The sequence below is a fragment of the Scleropages formosus genome, chromosome 1, assembly GCF_900964775.1.
Source record: "Scleropages formosus chromosome 1, fSclFor1.1, whole genome shotgun sequence".
NCBI classification, from domain to species: domain Eukaryota; kingdom Metazoa; phylum Chordata; class Actinopteri; order Osteoglossiformes; family Osteoglossidae; genus Scleropages; species Scleropages formosus.
The window spans coordinates 10,544,752-10,561,940 of NC_041806.1; the positions used below are offsets into that span (position 1 = coordinate 10,544,752).

At 42.1% G+C, this 17,189-nt stretch overlaps 2 protein-coding genes across 4 annotated transcripts; both read left to right on the top strand.

Moving 5' to 3' along the window:
* The first annotated feature begins 167 nt into the window (after positions 1-167).
* denr (density-regulated protein) lies at positions 168-4,865 on the top strand. 3 transcript variants are annotated; one of them, XM_018753002.2, is made up of 8 exons: positions 168-192; positions 1,780-1,893; positions 2,172-2,191; positions 2,485-2,569; positions 3,079-3,159; positions 3,601-3,717; positions 4,141-4,280; positions 4,553-4,865. In XM_018753002.2, exons 2-8 carry the CDS (start codon positions 1,788-1,790, stop codon positions 4,595-4,597), a joined length of 594 nt encoding a protein of 197 aa, XP_018608518.1. In that variant the 5' UTR covers positions 168-192; positions 1,780-1,787; the 3' UTR covers positions 4,598-4,865. The 3 variants fall into 3 exon arrangements, with proteins under 3 accessions (XP_018608518.1, XP_018608517.1, XP_018608516.1); XM_018753001.1 differs by lacking the exon at positions 168-192 and adding an exon at positions 206-332; XM_018753000.1 differs by lacking the exon at positions 168-192 and adding an exon at positions 206-328.
* Positions 4,866-10,443: 5,578 nt separating this feature from the next.
* LOC108934802 (hydroxycarboxylic acid receptor 2-like) lies at positions 10,444-17,050 on the top strand. Its single transcript, XM_018752904.2, has 3 exons — positions 10,444-10,594; positions 14,875-14,938; positions 16,057-17,050. The coding sequence occupies exons 1-3, from the start codon at positions 10,444-10,446 to the stop codon at positions 17,048-17,050; spliced, it is 1,209 nt and encodes a 402-aa protein (XP_018608420.2).
* Positions 17,051-17,189: the final 139 nt, after the last annotated feature.

Sequence of the window (17,189 nt, forward strand, 5' to 3'; positions counted from 1 at the left end):
TGAAGAAAATAATACAAATGAACACATCATAAATTATTTAGATTTACATTTCAAACAACACAATTGTCATAAATAGAAAAAAACCTCACTGTATCACATTACAAAAATTAAAAATTTAAAAGAAGGTTTGTTTTTCCTCAGGCACCCCACTGAACAGCTAGGGAGACGCGAGGCAGCGCTGCGCTCGAGACGGTAGGACCCTAAGCAGGACCTCACTGAGAAGCAGTGCGCGTTGTGCCTGTCGATGACTTGATCGTAATTCTTCACTTACACAATAATGCTTGTTTTTTTATTTAGCAGAACATAATATAAAGATTGTTTTCAAGAGGCAGGTATACTTTTCAAATGTATAATTTACACTGTTGTATTTTTATGAATGAATAAGCGCGTGGGGGTTGTTAGTTGATAGTGACAGTGTCAGATAATTTCGAGTCAGTCTCAGATACATACGTCGATGATACTATATGATACAGTTTTACAAACCAAGTTCTGGTAATAAACACACGTTTCTGTGTCACAGCTCCAGCATAGGTATGTTAGAAACGTGTCTGTCATTTTTGTTAGTCGCTGACAGAGAATCCACTAGTCTACCGACCAAGCAAGCAAGTTAGGTATCCTGGTCGTTACGGATTACGCGTGGAGTATGTTCTTCGAGCGTTATATTACAATCATTCTCAGTTAGTGACGGCGCGTGTTTTTGTTCTATTAGAAATCGGCGTCTTGTTATAGCTTACTGACATGCAGGGAATCAGCTGGTTTATTATATATCACGTCCGCGAACGGATGACTCCTGGAAACTGATGCTGAGGAATAAGATGAAATAAGGAAATTCGCTGTTTACGAGGTTCGTCGGGTTCAGTTGCAGCCCGAAGTCGAACTTGACAGTGTCTTCTGCTCATCATGTCGTTGACAATTGTAATATACCACATGTAATGTTAAGGGGAATTATAATTACAATTTGTTTTTGGTTATACGTGTCGACAGCACTGTTTGGAGAGAAAATGTGATAATTTAAAGATAGGTTTCCAGCTACTAATTGGAAATGGTTTGAGATTTGGGTAGATGCAAGGCCCAAAACACATGACATGATTGGAAAAAGTCAGTGTTTTTTCTGAATCCAAAGCCATTTTATGCTGTGATATCCGTCATCTTGTGATATAGATTGATGTTACTTCCAGTAAGATTTTTGAATGTGTTCTTTTGCGTTCACTAGAGCGGTGTTTTCAACCAGGGTGCTGCAGAATTGTCAGTACTTTTGCCTTGGCTTGATCTTCTTGATTTTCTTAATTTTACATAGAGATAAAGACAAGTATTTACTACAGCAGTGATGTTGTTTTCTTAAATAAAAGTTTTTTTTTTTTATTTTACACTGGTACACATACATGATTAATAAATGAGCTAAAGTAATTAAATACAATGGGCACTGTCTGCTTTACATAGTTTTTCTCTATAGCTGCATGCAGTTAAGTATGTGATTGGCTTTCATCAACTGATGTTTGATTAGCCTGAGAGAAATAACTTGCCTTATTGCACATTTTAGTAGTGTTGTATAAGTGTTCTTGGAGAAACTGCTTTAAAAAGTATTGCCACAGAGTGAGATATGGTGACATTACAAAAAAGGAAAAGTTTTAGAAAACTGATCTAGATGGGTGGTTTTTTTTTTTTTTTTTTTTTTTTCTTCCCTCCCCCCTCCCCTTCATAGGTGGAGACTGCAAAATTCAAGAGTGCTGTACTTCAGAACTGACTTGTTGCTGATTGTATCTTTGTTTTATCATTCAGACAACATCATGGCTACTACTGAAAATGCAGAATCAGGTTCACCGGAGAACAAAGTGGATCGTAGACCTGGAAACTCGGATGCAATGTACCCCCTGAAAGTCTTATATTGCGGAGGTACGCACTGATTTAGTTTTCTAGAAATATCCTCCATATCTTGGTGCTGGCAAGACAAAATAACAGTAAATGCAGTCAATTTGAGTACCAGTGCTGCACTCTCACACTTGTAAATAAAGCATTATTTGGTATAAAAACCCAGTCGTGGGTGTGATGTTGGAAGATTAAACTTTTTTTCACATTTTTCCTAAAATAATGAGTGTACTATGTGATGTTACACATACAAAAATGGAAATTAGTCAGTTTTTGTCTTCTAACATCTGTTTTTTCTCTTTCAGTGTGTTCTTTGCCAACAGAGGTATGTGAGATTAGATTTTCATAGTTGAAATGAGTTTTCTGATGGTGTCACATTCACTACCATACATTCTTCTCCAAAGTGACAACAGGAAGCAGTACTATAATCTAAGAACTATTACAGTATTATAATCTAATTCTCTTTCTGTGTCCATGTTCTGAACTTGTTCTGGAATGTCCTAGCAGATGACATGTTACAATTGTGCAGAGTTGCTGATCAGCAGTTCAAGTTTTGCAAGGACTGCAGCAGAGGAGTAGACTATGAAGCTAATGCACCCTCTGCCTTTTCTCCTTCAGTACTGTGAGTACATGCCTGAGCCTGCCAAGTGCCGGCAGTGGTTGGAGAAGAACTTTCCGGATGAGTTTGCAAAGATGACTGTGGGTAAGGCTGACCCTAGTGCCACCAAAATCATGTGTAGTACTATTTGGACTGAGTAAGAGTGGCCACTGTTGCATATTTAAACTTGAACAGTTGTATGTTGTTTTCAAGTTCTTAGGGATACCATGTGATAGCTGTGAGTGTTTGTTCTGTGGTTGGTTGCTTTCCTGCTCGAGGGTTGTGGGTTTGAATGACACAAGTTGTCTTGTTGGATTCTACATGTTGTACATGTGATCATGGGAGTCAGAAAGCTTGTTCTTTCAGTGAGGTAATGAATCTAAACTGTCCCCGTTTCATGGAATTTTGTCCACAACTAGTTTCTTAATCTGTGTAGCACTCAGTTCTCTGCTGCCTATAAGACTTTGTGTGAATGTAGGAATCACAGGTTTCTGAGGCACAGGACTGCTGCAGACCTGCTGGCTGTGTCATATGTGAATGTTGGGCTGTGTTGTGTGCTTCGGTACACTGTGAAGGCTAGTGTATGGCAATAACCACTTTTCTGTGTTCTGTAGAGAGTGCACCGAAGCAAGACACTGGAGGTGGAGATGCGCCCCCTGCTGGAGAGGAGGAAGAAAAGAAGAAGCAAAAAAGAGGTAAGCCATGATGTCTGGTTGTATAAATGTATCTTGAAAATATTTAAAATTAGTGTTTCAAAATATTGTATTAATACACACCTTAAATATTATAAAGGTATGTAAGTATGGGTTGGATTGTCAAGTCTGGCTTTTTCGTGGGCCAGAGGACTGTACAGCAATTTCATGCTTTGCACATTTCTACATCACACATGCTTGTAGGCAGATATCGCTACACCATGTTTTGCAGCATACGCTTAAGTCTTTTGCTTTCTCTGTGGACCTTCGAGTATGCCGACATCTCATCATTACTCTCGCAGTGTGAAAAGTGTGAAAAAGGTGTTTGACAAAGTCAAATTGGACAGCCTTCCTTTAACATTTACACACCATTTAATCACAGAGTAGTAAAGTAGAACTATGAATCTAGTAACTTGTGAGTACTGTCTTTAATTTGTTTTGTAGGAGGGAGGGGTCAGATCAAACAGAAAAAGAAGACTGTTCCTCAAAAAGTAACAATAGCTAAAATCCCTCGGGCCAAGAAGAAATATGTAACCCGTGTGTGTGGCCTCAACACTTTTGGTAGGTCCTGTCCTAGCATTGTATTGTCTTGTCACTAGAATGTGAAATCAAAACTAATCCTAGGTTGTCTTCTGTCATCTAAATCAACTAAAAAACATGGTTTTAAGTTTAAAACCTTATTATAGATGCATTGGTTTACCAGCTGCAAAATACATTAATTCAGTATTTTTTTTATCAGCATCTGATAAGGGAACTTGAGGTTTTTGTTTTGATAGAATTAAGATATTTTGGTAGTTAAATGAGTGTCAGATGTCATGTTGAAGGAGGTGCAGACTGCATGTATTTGTAATTGGCTTATCCTTTTAATCTTTTTACGGTCTGTAAATTAAGTGCTTTAATTTATCCATTTCCATATGACTTAATCCCTGGTTTTGTCTCTATGCCTTTAGTTTGCTAACCTCTTCTGACTGCATCTCCTTTCAGACATTGACCTTAAAGAAGCGCAGAGATTCTTTGCCCAGAAGTTCTCATGCGGTGCCTCTGTAACAGGCGAAGATGAAATCATCATTCAGGGAGATTTTACAGATGACATCACTGACGTCATCCAAGAGAAGTGGCCTGAGGTAACCGGGTTAAATGGGAGCTCATGTTTACAGGTCATCCTGTTACACCTCACTTTTCTCCACGTACTCCACATACCTGTTAATTAAATGCTGTATGACTGAGAAATGAAGAGTAAATTTGACATTTTATACAATGGTGATATTTTACTTAAGTGTCGATATAAAGTTTTCTTGTTTCTCTGTGGTATTATGGCACCTATGTCTGGATGCTGGCATGGTTCTGGCTAGCATTTTTCCCCAGTACTTAGCTGGACTGGGCTTTGTTTCTCCAGGTGGATGATGACAGCATTGAAGACCTTGGGGAGGTGAAGAAGTGAAAATCCAGTCAGCACTTTTAGTAAAACATGAGAGAATGATCTGGCCAAATACACACAGACAAAACTGGCATTTTGTATCTATTTTATTTACTGTACTGAAGTTGTGAACTTGGCCCCTTTTCATGACATCTTTCAGTTGTGTATAGCTGCTTTTCTCCTGGTTGCCAAAGTTCTAATATGATTGTGAATTCTTCCAATTACAAACACTGCACTAAAGCAAATTTTAGTGTAATAAATAGTCAGTTTTGGTCTCATTTGCTTGGTGTCTGGCTTTATTTAATCCAAAAGATCAAAATTCGACACTCATAATGAATATTGCGGTTGGTAGCATTTGATGTAACATTTATTCAGTTAGCAGCCACTTGTCTCCAAAGTGACATACATCTCAGAGAATACAATTTGTGGATTAAATTAGGAGAAAGAGAGATATAGTTGCAGAGGTGCAATTTTTATGTAAACCTAATTTGTTTCTTTTCACTATATGCACCAATGTTCATCACACAAGTAGCTGCATAAAACTCAGAATAGACAATTCCTGATCACCTTATGGCTTTTTCTTTCTTTTTTTTTTTTTTTGGAGATGCACATTTATATACAATGCAGGAGTAGCAGCTGTGTAAAGGCTTATTTGGATATGATCATGAAGTTATGGCGCATGAACATTTACACCTTACATGAGCTTAAGAGAGGTGAGTTTTCGAGCCCTTTTTAAATGTGGACAGAGTTTCGGCAGTTCTGAGTGAGAGGGGGAGGTCATTCCACTGCAACAGAGCCAGAACAGAGAACTTCTATGTTTTGCCTTTCATGCGCGGGCCCACCAAGCAAAAGTTTTTCTTGGTCCTTGGTCATGAGAGGCAATGACAGGGCCAAGAGAGGAGGTGTGGATCGAAAAGAGCAGAGGACCCAGTACTGAACCCTGTGGGACACAGGTTGAGAGCGGCAGAGGAGAAGAACAGGAGCTCTGCCAGACCACTTGGTAGGATCTGTCAGAGAGGTACAACTCAAACCATTTTAGTGCCACTCCTTTGATCCCAGGCAGACTAAGAGAGGACAGTAAAATCCAGTGGTTGACAGTATCAAATGCTGCAGACAGATCAAGGAGGATGAGGACCGAGGAGAGGGAGGCGGCTCTAGCCACCTCGAGAGCATCAGACACCGCCAGAAGCGCCGTCTCCGTTGAGTGACCAACTTTGAAACCAGACTGATATCCATCGAGGAGATGGTTCCGGGTGAGGAATTCAGATAGTTGATCATAGGCTGCCCACTCTAGAGTTTTAGACAGGAAGAAGAGGAGGGAGACTGGTTTGTAGTTTTGAACCGAGTTGGGATCCAGGGAGGGTCTCTTTAACAGAGATGAAATGAGAGCAGTTTTGAAGGCAGTTGGGAAACAGCCAAAGGAGAGCGAGGAGTTAATCTTAGAGATGAAGGTGGAGAGTTGCGAGGAGATATTCTGTAGGAGTGACGATGGGATCGGATCAAGCGAGCAGGTGGTGGCTGTCTGTGATATCAGGAGGTTGGAGATTTCAGATTCAGAGAGTGGCTTTGCAGGGAGATGCTCAGAACTTGTCCATGATCACATGACTTTATCACTGACAAAGCAAAATCATTGGCAGCAAGAGGAGGAGGGGGCAGTGGAGGACACAGAAGAGAAGAAAAGGTGGCAAAGAGTCTGTGGTTGTTTTAGTTGCAGACTGTATTTTGTTGTGGAAGAAGCTGAGGAGACAGCAGAGTGAAAAGTAGCTAAGAGTTGTTTGTAGACACCCAGGTCGGTGCAAGTCTTGCATTTTTGTCATCATCGCTCTGCAGCCCAGAGTTTGGTCCTGTTAGCATGTAATGTATCAGTCATCCATGGGGTGGCACTGGAGTGTGCTGGTCTGAAAGATAGTGGACAGAGAGAGTCAAGAGAGAAAGATACGGCCGAGAGGAAAATGTTAGTGGCGTTGTCTTGATAGATCCAAGAATTGTGCAGCAGAAGGGAGAGCGGACAGTGTGGCAGAGGTAAGGCAGGAAGGTCAGAGAGATTTTAAGTTGCGGCAGAAGGTGACAATGGGTGCAGACAAAGGAGAGGGATTAGTGATGAGGCTGGGTTGGAAGGAGATGAAGAAGTGATCAGAGACATGCAACAGAGTAACAGAGAGGACAGGACAGCCACATTTACGAGAAAAGACAAGGTTAAGGCAATTGCCTGCTTTGTAAGCAGCAGGTAGGGTTGCCAACCCCTGCAGAAGAAAATAAGGGACACTTTTGAGTTATTTATAGGAAAATAAGGGACAGTATAAGAGACACTTGGAATTTCTTTGAAGCTAATGTTTATATGTGTAAAAAAGAAGTCTCTGCTTGACTGAATTAAATGCTAAAATGAATCTGAGGCACATTTAATTTGTTTTTAGCTCACTGATATACATGGTTTCTCAGTTTGTTCATTTGGTTTTGTTGGTGGGATTAGTTTCGGTTTGGTGGGTGGGTTGGGTCGGTTAAGCTTGGTCTCGGCATGAAGATGTATGTTGGCTATGCTGGGTGTTCTCTGTGGTTTCTGGTTAGACTAGGTCCTTGTGTACAGGCTTTTCCTGTGTATCTTGAATGAATGTCACGTTAAAGTCTCACACCATCACATACATATCAATATAGCGTCTGCCTAGGCGATTTATAACACTTCTTAACTGATGTGAAACAGACTCACAGTCCTTTTCCTTTTTTAACTTCAATGAAGAGACACAAATTCAAAAAAGTGAAATTTGCATCAATGAAAAGCACATGCTTTGATAAGCTTAACTTATCTTTAGGCACAGTAACTTATTGAAAGTAGACTGCATTTCACAAAGTTTTATGAACAGCACAAACAAAAACTGCAATATTCTGACCGGTTAAAGTGCAAACAAAAAAAGTCCCTTCTCCTACCTTTTTCGTAGATCCTCCTTATTTTGTCCATGAGAACTTCTTCTCACTTCTCGCAGCAGCAAGAATTTCTTTGTCCTGAAGTACAGTCTTGTCAAATTCCCTACATGGTTTATTACAGTTCATGGTCACAAGCAGCTCACTTTCCATGAGTTCGTTGAGTCACTACCTGCCTTAGTAGCTACCTCCCTTGACCCTCTTGCAGGGGGAGGTTGTTCCCCTTGACCTCTTCCCTACTGTCAAATGTATCATCCAGGTAACGTAGCAACAGCCAATGACAGTCGGACTCACACGCAACACAGCTCTGTTTCACATCCATTTTTGTGATTTTTTTTCCTAATCTTTTAACACTTTTATGCAAACTACGAAGTTTATGTATGTAATAAATACTTTAAAATGTTTCTGGGTGTGAAAGGTTAAAATATTGGACAAAACACGTTCTGTATGGCTTTAATACGGAATGCAACTCTTATCCCTTAAATGCGGAACGATTCCGTATTATACGGGACGGTTGGCAACCCTAACCGCTAGTGAGCGGCAAACACCACACCCCAATGGATTTTTAATAATCGCTGGAGATTTTAGTCATCCCAATTTAAAAACTGCTACCAGAATCCCACCAGCATGTAAACTTTGCAACCAGAGGGCAGAATGCATATATCTGTTTTACATGGAGAGGAAAAAATATATACAAAGCTGTTCTCTGTCCCCACCTAGGATACTCAGACCACATCTCTGTAATGCTAATCCCAGCATACAGAGCACTTCTGAAACTCACCAAACCAGTTAAGAAACAGATCAGGGTCTGGTCTAAGGAGGCTACCTCAGCTCTACAGGACTGTTCTGAGCACACAGACTGGAGTGTGATCAGAGAAGCAGCCTCCCACGGCCAGTGCACAAACTTGGAGGAATATGCAAAGACGGTGACTGCTTACACCAGCAAATGCATTGAAGATGTTAGAGTCATGAGGGGTGTGGTGGCACAGTGTGTTGGACCACAGTCCTGCTCTCTGGTGGGTCTGGGGTTCAAATCCTGCTTGGGGTGCCTTGTGACGGACTGGTGGTAATGATCATTCCCTCAAACGTCGAAAAGAATGCATTTTATCTCATATCTGTTTCTTACTAATTATTAAAAATGCTATAACTATAAAACATTTGCATTTATTTAATAATCATTAATGGATAATTGCATATGTTAATAGCATATGTTAATAGGGTATAAGGCTGCAGATTGCAACTTGCACTGCCACGCAAGAGTCATTTCCTATGTGTATGATGTAAAGAAGACAAACTATTTTTAAACTATAAACTGTGTTTATTGCTCTGCATATTTACAGAATTCGTATAGTCGGTAATGTTTACTATAACATGATTCTGGTGAGTTTTGCTTTATCAGTGTAATTGTTTTAATTAGTTTTTATTGCATGAATGGCAGTTATAACAGCAATTTAAAATTTCCAGTTAAAATCTAAAAATGTATTACAAATAAAGTACTGCCTACTGAGGCAGAAAAAAATTGTTCCTCCTACTATGCATCAGCTCACATAAACTTCCCTATTCTTTGCGTCCAAGCTATTGCTGTTTTGAAAATGTACGGCATATTTCCATATAGACAGCGCACTTGGCAATGGTCACGTGACTTTGCAGAGGCGCAAAGCCTTTGACAAACTTTGACTACATTAACATACGAACAAAATGTTTACAGTGTTGCTAAATACAAAAAATCCCTGATTTGCCTACCGGAAAAGTGCAATGATACAGCTTCTATATTTCCCCATGTTAAACAGTGGAAAATACTGCTAATATGAACGTACGACATAACGAAATGACTGAAAAGCGTGCATAACTACGTAGATTTTCACCTCTTTGCATCGTTTATCCAACTTCAGAGCTCGAAATTAATACAAAAGCAAACGTAAAAAAGTTTGGCGGGAATTTATGTTACGTAGAGAATTCATCAGGTACATTTTTGCACTTAGCCTATTTTATAATTTGACATCCTAATTTTACTGATTTAGAAATAAGTACCAGTACACACACACACACCTTCAGAACCGCTTGTCCCATACAGGGTCGCGGGGAACCGGAGCCTACCCAGCAACACAGGGCGTAAGGCCAGAGGGGGAGGGGACACACCCAGGACTGGATGCCAGTCCGTCATAAGGCACCCCAAGCAGGACTCAAACCCCAGACCCCCAGAGAGTAGTACCCAGTCCAACCCGCTGCGCCACCGCGCCCCCCTAAGACTAAGTACCAGTAGCTAGGTGAATATGTTTATTTATTGTGCTGTACATTAGAGTCGACGGATCGCAGAAGCTCAGTAGCGTGATGCAGCTCAGAAGAAATTCAACTCTTTGCTTTATTAAACGCATTCAGTCAGTGCTGTATTGTCAAAGACCTTTTATCTTTTTGTTTAAAGATAAAAGTTTAGCGATGCATCTGCGGAGAAGTGTCTAATCGAAAGAGCTGACCACCAAAACAACAGAGCTAGCAGGTGCGGTGGGGAGGGAAAGTAAAACACTAAATTGTTCTGTCGCCATGCTTTGCGCTGTAGAATTGTAACACAGGACGTGAGAGGTGATTTCCAAATTATTATTTCCACATAAGGGGGGTACGGTGGTGCAGTGGGTTGGACCACAGTCCTGCTCTCCGGTGGGTCTGGGGTTTGAGTCCTGCTTGGGGTGCCTTGCGATGGACTGGCGTCCTGTCCTGGGTGTGTCCTCTCCTCCTCTGGCCTTGCGCCCTGTGTTACTGGGTAGGCTCTGGTTCCCTGCAACCCTGTATGGGACAAGAGGTTCTGAAAGTGTGTGTGTGTGTGTGTGTGTGTGTGTGTGTGTGTGTGTGTGTTAGAGTCACCAAGACCATCACCTGTAGGGCTAACAGTGGAGATCTGCTCACTACTATGGTCCACAGACTCTGCTTTCAGATCTGGGGAGAAGGCATCCCTACAAATGACTAGAGCCATCCTATCTTGTGGCTTCAGGACAGCAAAGGTCCAGTATGCACAGAAAATCAACTGCCATTTCATGGATAATGGGGATATGGAGCACTTGTGGAAGGGCATCAAGGCCATCACGGATTATAAGACACCACCACAGACTTGTGAGAGTAATGCTTCCCTCTCAGATGCACTCAACTAATTCTACATTTGACAGAAGTTTCAAACAATATGCAGGCATGCAAGTCCCCTCCACCCTTGAACTACTAATTCTGCAAGTGACAGCAGCCGGTGTAAGGAAGACCCTGTCCAGAGTCAACACCTGAAAAGCTGCAGGTCTTGACAGAATACCAGGACAGGCAATTAGAGGTGTGGACTCTATGGACTCTTTGCCTTCTTGCCATCTGGCAGAAGGTACACGAGCATCTGTGCCACTACCAGCAGACTCTGCAACAGTCTCTTCCCTGAGGCAGTCAGATTACTCGAACACCCTGCTGCCTCCCATCGCGAACCTGGCAAAGTCAAACAGCTAACCCAGCATGACTCAATACCACTGCACACCTGTGCTTTACAAAGCTGCATCAGACAGTTTTTATTATGGGACTCATTTTTGCTGCTACTTAATACTTATTGCTGCTACACCAGAAAAGGTGCATTGCAATATGAATGCAATAATCCATCCATCCATTGTCAATAACCACTTATCCAATGCAGAGCCACTGTGGTCCACAGCCTATCTCAGGGTACACACTGAACGGGATGTCAGTCGCACACTCATTCATTCGCTCATGCATTCAGACACTAAGGGCAATTTTGAGTCAGTAATTCACCCGAATGAGGGTGTGGTGGGCTTGGTCAGGTCCCGCTTTCTGGCGGGTCTGGGGTTCGAGTCCTGCTTGGGGTGCCTTGTGATGGACTGGCGTCCCGTCCTGGGGTCCTTACAGGGTTAGGCTCCGGCTTGCTGTGACCCCGCTCGGGATCTGCGGTTTCAGACAATGTGTGTGTGGGTATAATTCACTCGTAACACATATCTTTGAACTATGGGAGGAAATCAGAATACCAGGAGGAAACCCATGAAAATACACAAAGAACATGATACCAGCATAAACTGATCTGGATGGAAACCCACATCTGAACCCACAACCCAAGAGCTATGAGGTGCCAGTTGTACCCACTGCTCCACAGTGCCACACTCAAATGTAATAAAGAGAATAAAATTATAAAATACATTGGTCAGTACAACAACCTAGAGCCATGGTAGTCATCTTGGATCCTAAATGACAAGTCAGAAGACCATCGGAGGTATCAACATAGAATTTTTATATTGTGACGACAAGTGTGTCTCAGTTGATCAGTTATTTGTTTTTTGGTTACAATATGGAGGGGGTGCGGTGGTACGGTGGTGCAGCGGGGTTGGCCAGGGCCTGCTCTCTGGTGGGTCTGGGGATCGAGTCTTGCTTGGGGTGCCTTGCGACGGACTGGTGTCCCGTCCTGGGTGTGTCCCCTCCCCCTCTAGCCTTACGCCCTGAGTTGCTGGGTTAGGCTCTGGCTCCCTGCAACCCTGTATGGGACAAGCGGTTCAGAAAGCGTGTGTGTGTTACAATATGGACCATGACAGCAGGACTCTCTGGCCACTAATTTGTTCACTTACTCAAGGAGATCTTCAGCTTGGCCATCAAACAGCTTGTAAGACTCCCAACTGTGTGTGTACAAGACTGTGAACTGAAAAAACAAGCTCCACATTCATAGATCCTGATTGTTGCTATAGGAAGAAAATCCTGTGCCCCCCCCCTGCAGGTCTTGTTTACTTGTCATTGGTTATTTTTGGTCAGGACGTGTAGTGGTGCAGTGGCTTGGCCCAGGTCCTGCTCTCCAGTGGGTCTAGGGTTCAAGTCCTGCTCGGAGTGCCTTGTAATGGACTGGCGTCCCCTTGCCCTCCAGCCTTTTGCCCTGTGTTGCCGGGTTAGGCTCCGGCTTGCCGCAACCCCACATGGGACAAGCGGTTTCAGATAATGTGTGTGTGTTTTCAGTTGCCAACGCTCAGGTACTTCCTGAAAAGCGTTAAAGTTGACGGATCAGGCGAGGTCAGGAAATGCTTCATGCAAGGTCTGCACAGCCCTACCTAAGATTACATCTTAATCCAATTAATGATCTAATATGCTCCCCTAACAAAGGAAAAAATAACCAAAATGTTACACTAAAATAGACAGGTTCTTATCAAGTCTTTATTACGCGAGGATCGTCGATAAAGGAGATATAATTATAATTTGTATTTAAAGGTATAGCAGCATGTTGTGCTCATGCAACAGGATAAAAAAATTACCAAGTGCTGGAATAAAGCGAACATGTTTGCCTCACAGAGTAAAGGATTTTTTTCAGTTTAACCACTCCCCCTAAGATACTAGCAGATTTTTGGAGAACTGGCGTCCCGTCTTGGGTGTGTCCCCTCCGGCCTTACGCCCTGTGTTGCCGGGTAGGCTCTGGCTCCCTGCAACCCTGTATGGGACAAGCGGTTCAGAAAATGTGTGTGTGTGTGTGTGTGTGTGTGTGTGTGTGTGAGTATATTTTTAAAGAGTTTACAGGATTCTTTGCGTAGGTTTTTTTCAATTTTTTGCAATTAATGATCATTCCCTCAAACGTCAAAAAGAATGCATTTTATCTCATATCTGTTTCTTACTAATTATTAAAAATGCTATAACTATAAAACATTTGCATTTATTTAATAATCATTAATGGATAATTGCATATGTTAATAGCATATGTTAATAGGGTATAAGGCTGCAGATTGCAACTTGCACTGCCACGCAAGTGTCATTTCCTATGTGTATGATGTAAAGAAGACAAACTATTTTTAAACTATAAACTGTGTTTATTGCTCTGCATATTTACAGAATTCGTATAGTCGGTAATGTTTACTATAACATGATTCTGGTGAGTTTTGCTTTATCAGTGTAATTGTTTTAATTAGTTTTTATTGCATGAATGGCAGTTATAACAGCAATTTAAAATTTCCAGTTAAAATCTAAAAATGTATTACAAATAAAGTACTGCCTACTGAGGCAGAAAAAAATTGTTCCTCCTACTATGCATCAGCTCACATAAACTTCCCTATTCTTTGCGTCCAAGCTATTGCTGTTTTGAAAATGTACGGCATATTTCCATATAGACAGCGCACTTGGCAATGGTCACGTGACTTTGCAGAGGCGCAAAGCCTTTGACAAACTTTGACTACATTAACATACGAACAAAATGTTTACAGTGTTGCTAAATACAAAAAATCCCTGATTTGCCTACCGGAAAAGTGCAATGATACAGCTTCTATATTTCCCCATGTTAAACAGTGGAAAATACTGCTAATATGAACGTACGACATAACGAAATGACTGAAAAGCGTGCATAACTACGTAGATTTTCACCTCTTTGCATCGTTTATCCAACTTCAGAGCTCGAAATTAATACAAAAGCAAACGTAAAAAAGTTTGGCGGGAATTTATGTTACGTAGAGAATTCATCAGGTACATTTTTGCACTTAGCCTATTTTATAATTTGACATCCTAATTTTACTGATTTAGAAATAAGTACCAGTACACACACACACACCCGTCCTGGGTGTGTCCCCTTCCCCCTCCGGCCTTACGCCCTGTGTTACTGGGTGGGCTCCGGTTCCCCGTGACCCCGTATGGGACAAGCGGTTCTGAAAATGTGTGTGTGTGTGTGTGTGTGTACAGCGAACCCAGGAAATGCTGCACCAAGAAGGTGTGCACAGAATTGCCTCATAACTTTTCTGATGACTGCTTATCTATCCCCTCCTATATTATATTTCCTCTTCCAGTGAAAAAGATTACCACAGTGTTGTATTGTATTTTCCAAGCTTTTGTAAATATATTTACATTTATTCGTTTAGCAGATGCTTTTCTCCAAAGCAACGTACATCTCAGCAAAAATACAATTTGTGCATTACATTAAGAGAAAGAGATATATATATAGAACCATGCTAGATTTGATGCCACTGTGTGCATGATTCTGTATATATACAAAAAAAGGGTCTGTGGCTTACATTTATTTATTTAGCAGATGCTTTTCTCCAAAGCGACTTCCAATGGATACTATGGAGTGTTATCAGCCCACCCACCTTATTCACCAAGATGACTTACACTGCTGGATACACTACTCACAATGGGTCACTCATCCATACATCAGTGGAACACGCTCCCTCTGTGTCACTCACACACTATGGGTGAACCTGAACAGCATATCTTTGGACTGTGGGAGGAAACCGGAGCACCCGGAGGAAACCCACACAGACACGGGAAGAACATGCAGACTCCACACAGACTATGCGGGGATCAACCCCATGTCCTCTCGCACCACCTAGGCAGTGTGAGACAGTAAAGCCACTCGCTGTGCTACTGTGTCACCGTGCCACCTGGGCTTGTGTTTGAAGTGGAGACAGAGTTTGGAGCGCACAAGATGATGGCCCGTCTGACACTGTGCTGGGCGTTACTTGGGTGAGTAAGCATCACATACATTATATATATATATATATATATATATATATATATATATAGTGGTTAGGTACATTCATTTGAAACAAGTTAATAAATTATTAGATATTGTAATGTATGCAATGGGGGGCGCGGTGGTGCAGTGGGTTGGACCGGGTCCTGCTCTCCGGTGGGTCTGGGGTTCGAGTCCCGCTTGGGGTGCCTTGCGACAGACTGGTGTTCCGTCCTGGGTGTGTCCCCTCCCCCTCCGGCCTTATGCCCTGTGTTGCCGGGTAGGCTCCGGTTCCCCACGACCCCGTATGGGACAAGCAGTTCTGAAAATGTGTGTGTGTATGTGTGTGTGTGTGTGTGTGTATATATATATATATATATATATATATATATATATATATAGTGGTTAGGTACATTCATTTGAAACAAGTTAATAAATTATTAGATATTGTAATGTATGCAACGGGGGGCGCGGTGGTGCAGTGGGTTGGACCGGGTCCTGTTCTCTGGTGGGTTTGGGGTTCGAGTCCTGCTTGGGGTGTCTTGCGACGGACTGGCGTCCCGTCCTGGGTGTGTCCCCTCCCCCTCCGGCCTTACGCCCTATGTTGCCGGGTAGGCTCTGGCTCCCCACGACCCTGTGTGTGTGTGTGTGTGTGTGTGTGTGTGTGTGTAATGTATGCCATTTCATTTTCTTTATTTGGTTGTACAGAAAAGTTTTGTGATCTTCATGATGTAAAATAAATTATTTGTAAGCTTGGGGTTGTCTTTGTTTATAAAAAGCAGTTTGGCCTTAAAAATGATATCTTGCCCCTGTTAAACTTCCCCAATCATGACAGGCTGTGTGTATAGGAGGGTTCCTGATGGGTTCTGACAGCTATCTGCAGACTTTTGGTTTCTGTTCATCCAGTTCCCATACAAAAATAAATATTTTAAATGCTCAGTTCCTAAAAAGTCTTCTTTAGAAGGAAATGCACATATCCTTAATAGGCTCTTATCCATGTGAATGTATCCTTCAAGGAAATGGGGGTGTGATTTCAGCTGCTACCCATCACACCGCCTAAACGTTACTTCCTGTGTCTGTGGTGCACTATCGGCTGACAGTCAGCTCATATTCATAAGCTTTTCTGCAGGAGGATTAGCATGGCGCAAAACTGCTGTTCGTTCGAGGGCACTCAGGTCCAGCTTCTGCTTCCATCAATGCTTGTCTTAGAGTTTATCCTGGGCATCCTCGGAAATGGGCTGGCACTGTGGATCTTTTGTTTCCACTTGAAACCTTGGAAAAGCAGCACAGTTCTCTTATTCAACCTGGCACTCGCAGACTTCTTCCTGAACATAGCTCTGCCATTTCGTGCTCACTACTACCAAAGGAGGAGAGACTGGATATATGGCGACGTCTTCTGCCGAATCTCGCTTTTTATGCTGGCCATGAACCGCAGTGGCAGCATTCTCTTCTTGACAACAGTGGCAGTGGATCGCTACTTACGAGTGGTTCTCCCACACCATCCATTCAACTCCATGTCTGTGGCCAAGGCTGTGTGTGTCACCTGTGGAATATGGGCTGTGACCATCTCCTCGACAGCTCACCTTCTATTCAAGCCACATTTCATCAAAGCAGGAAACCGAACACAGTGTGAAAGCTTTTTGATCTGCAAAGCATCTGACAGTTATGACAAATTGCACAAGGGTGTTTTCTTAACTTCATTTTATCTAGCTCTGGTAGTGATCCTATTCTGCTCCATCCGCATCATTTTCAAGCTGAGAGACCGGCAGCTGGATAAGAACTCGAAGATTAAGAAAGCACTTCACTGCATTGTTGCAGTTGTGGTGCTATTTTTCATCTGCTTCTTTCCCAGTAATTTGACTGAGTTGATGATTTTGACTGCAAGCTTTCATCACTCTCTGATTTGCAAAGACTACGAGGGCCTGGAGATGGCTTTCTTCTTTACCATCAGTTTAACTTACCTCAATAGCATGTTGGATCCCATCATTTACTATTTCTCCAGCCCAACCTTTAGGAAGATCTACCAGAAGTTGTTGATGCACTGTCTAAGGAAAACAGAAAAGCCAGAGGCAAAGGAGGACCGAACACATGACACAGGGTCTCAGACACTCAGCCAGCTGTGACATTACTAACTATGCAGTGCACTGTACAATGTTTTTTTTATAAATACTTTTCTCTAAGGATATATAACCAAAAGCAAAAAAGTTGGAGATAATTACTGTAATTTGTCACTAATTTTGACTTGAGCTTAAAGTAATTAGA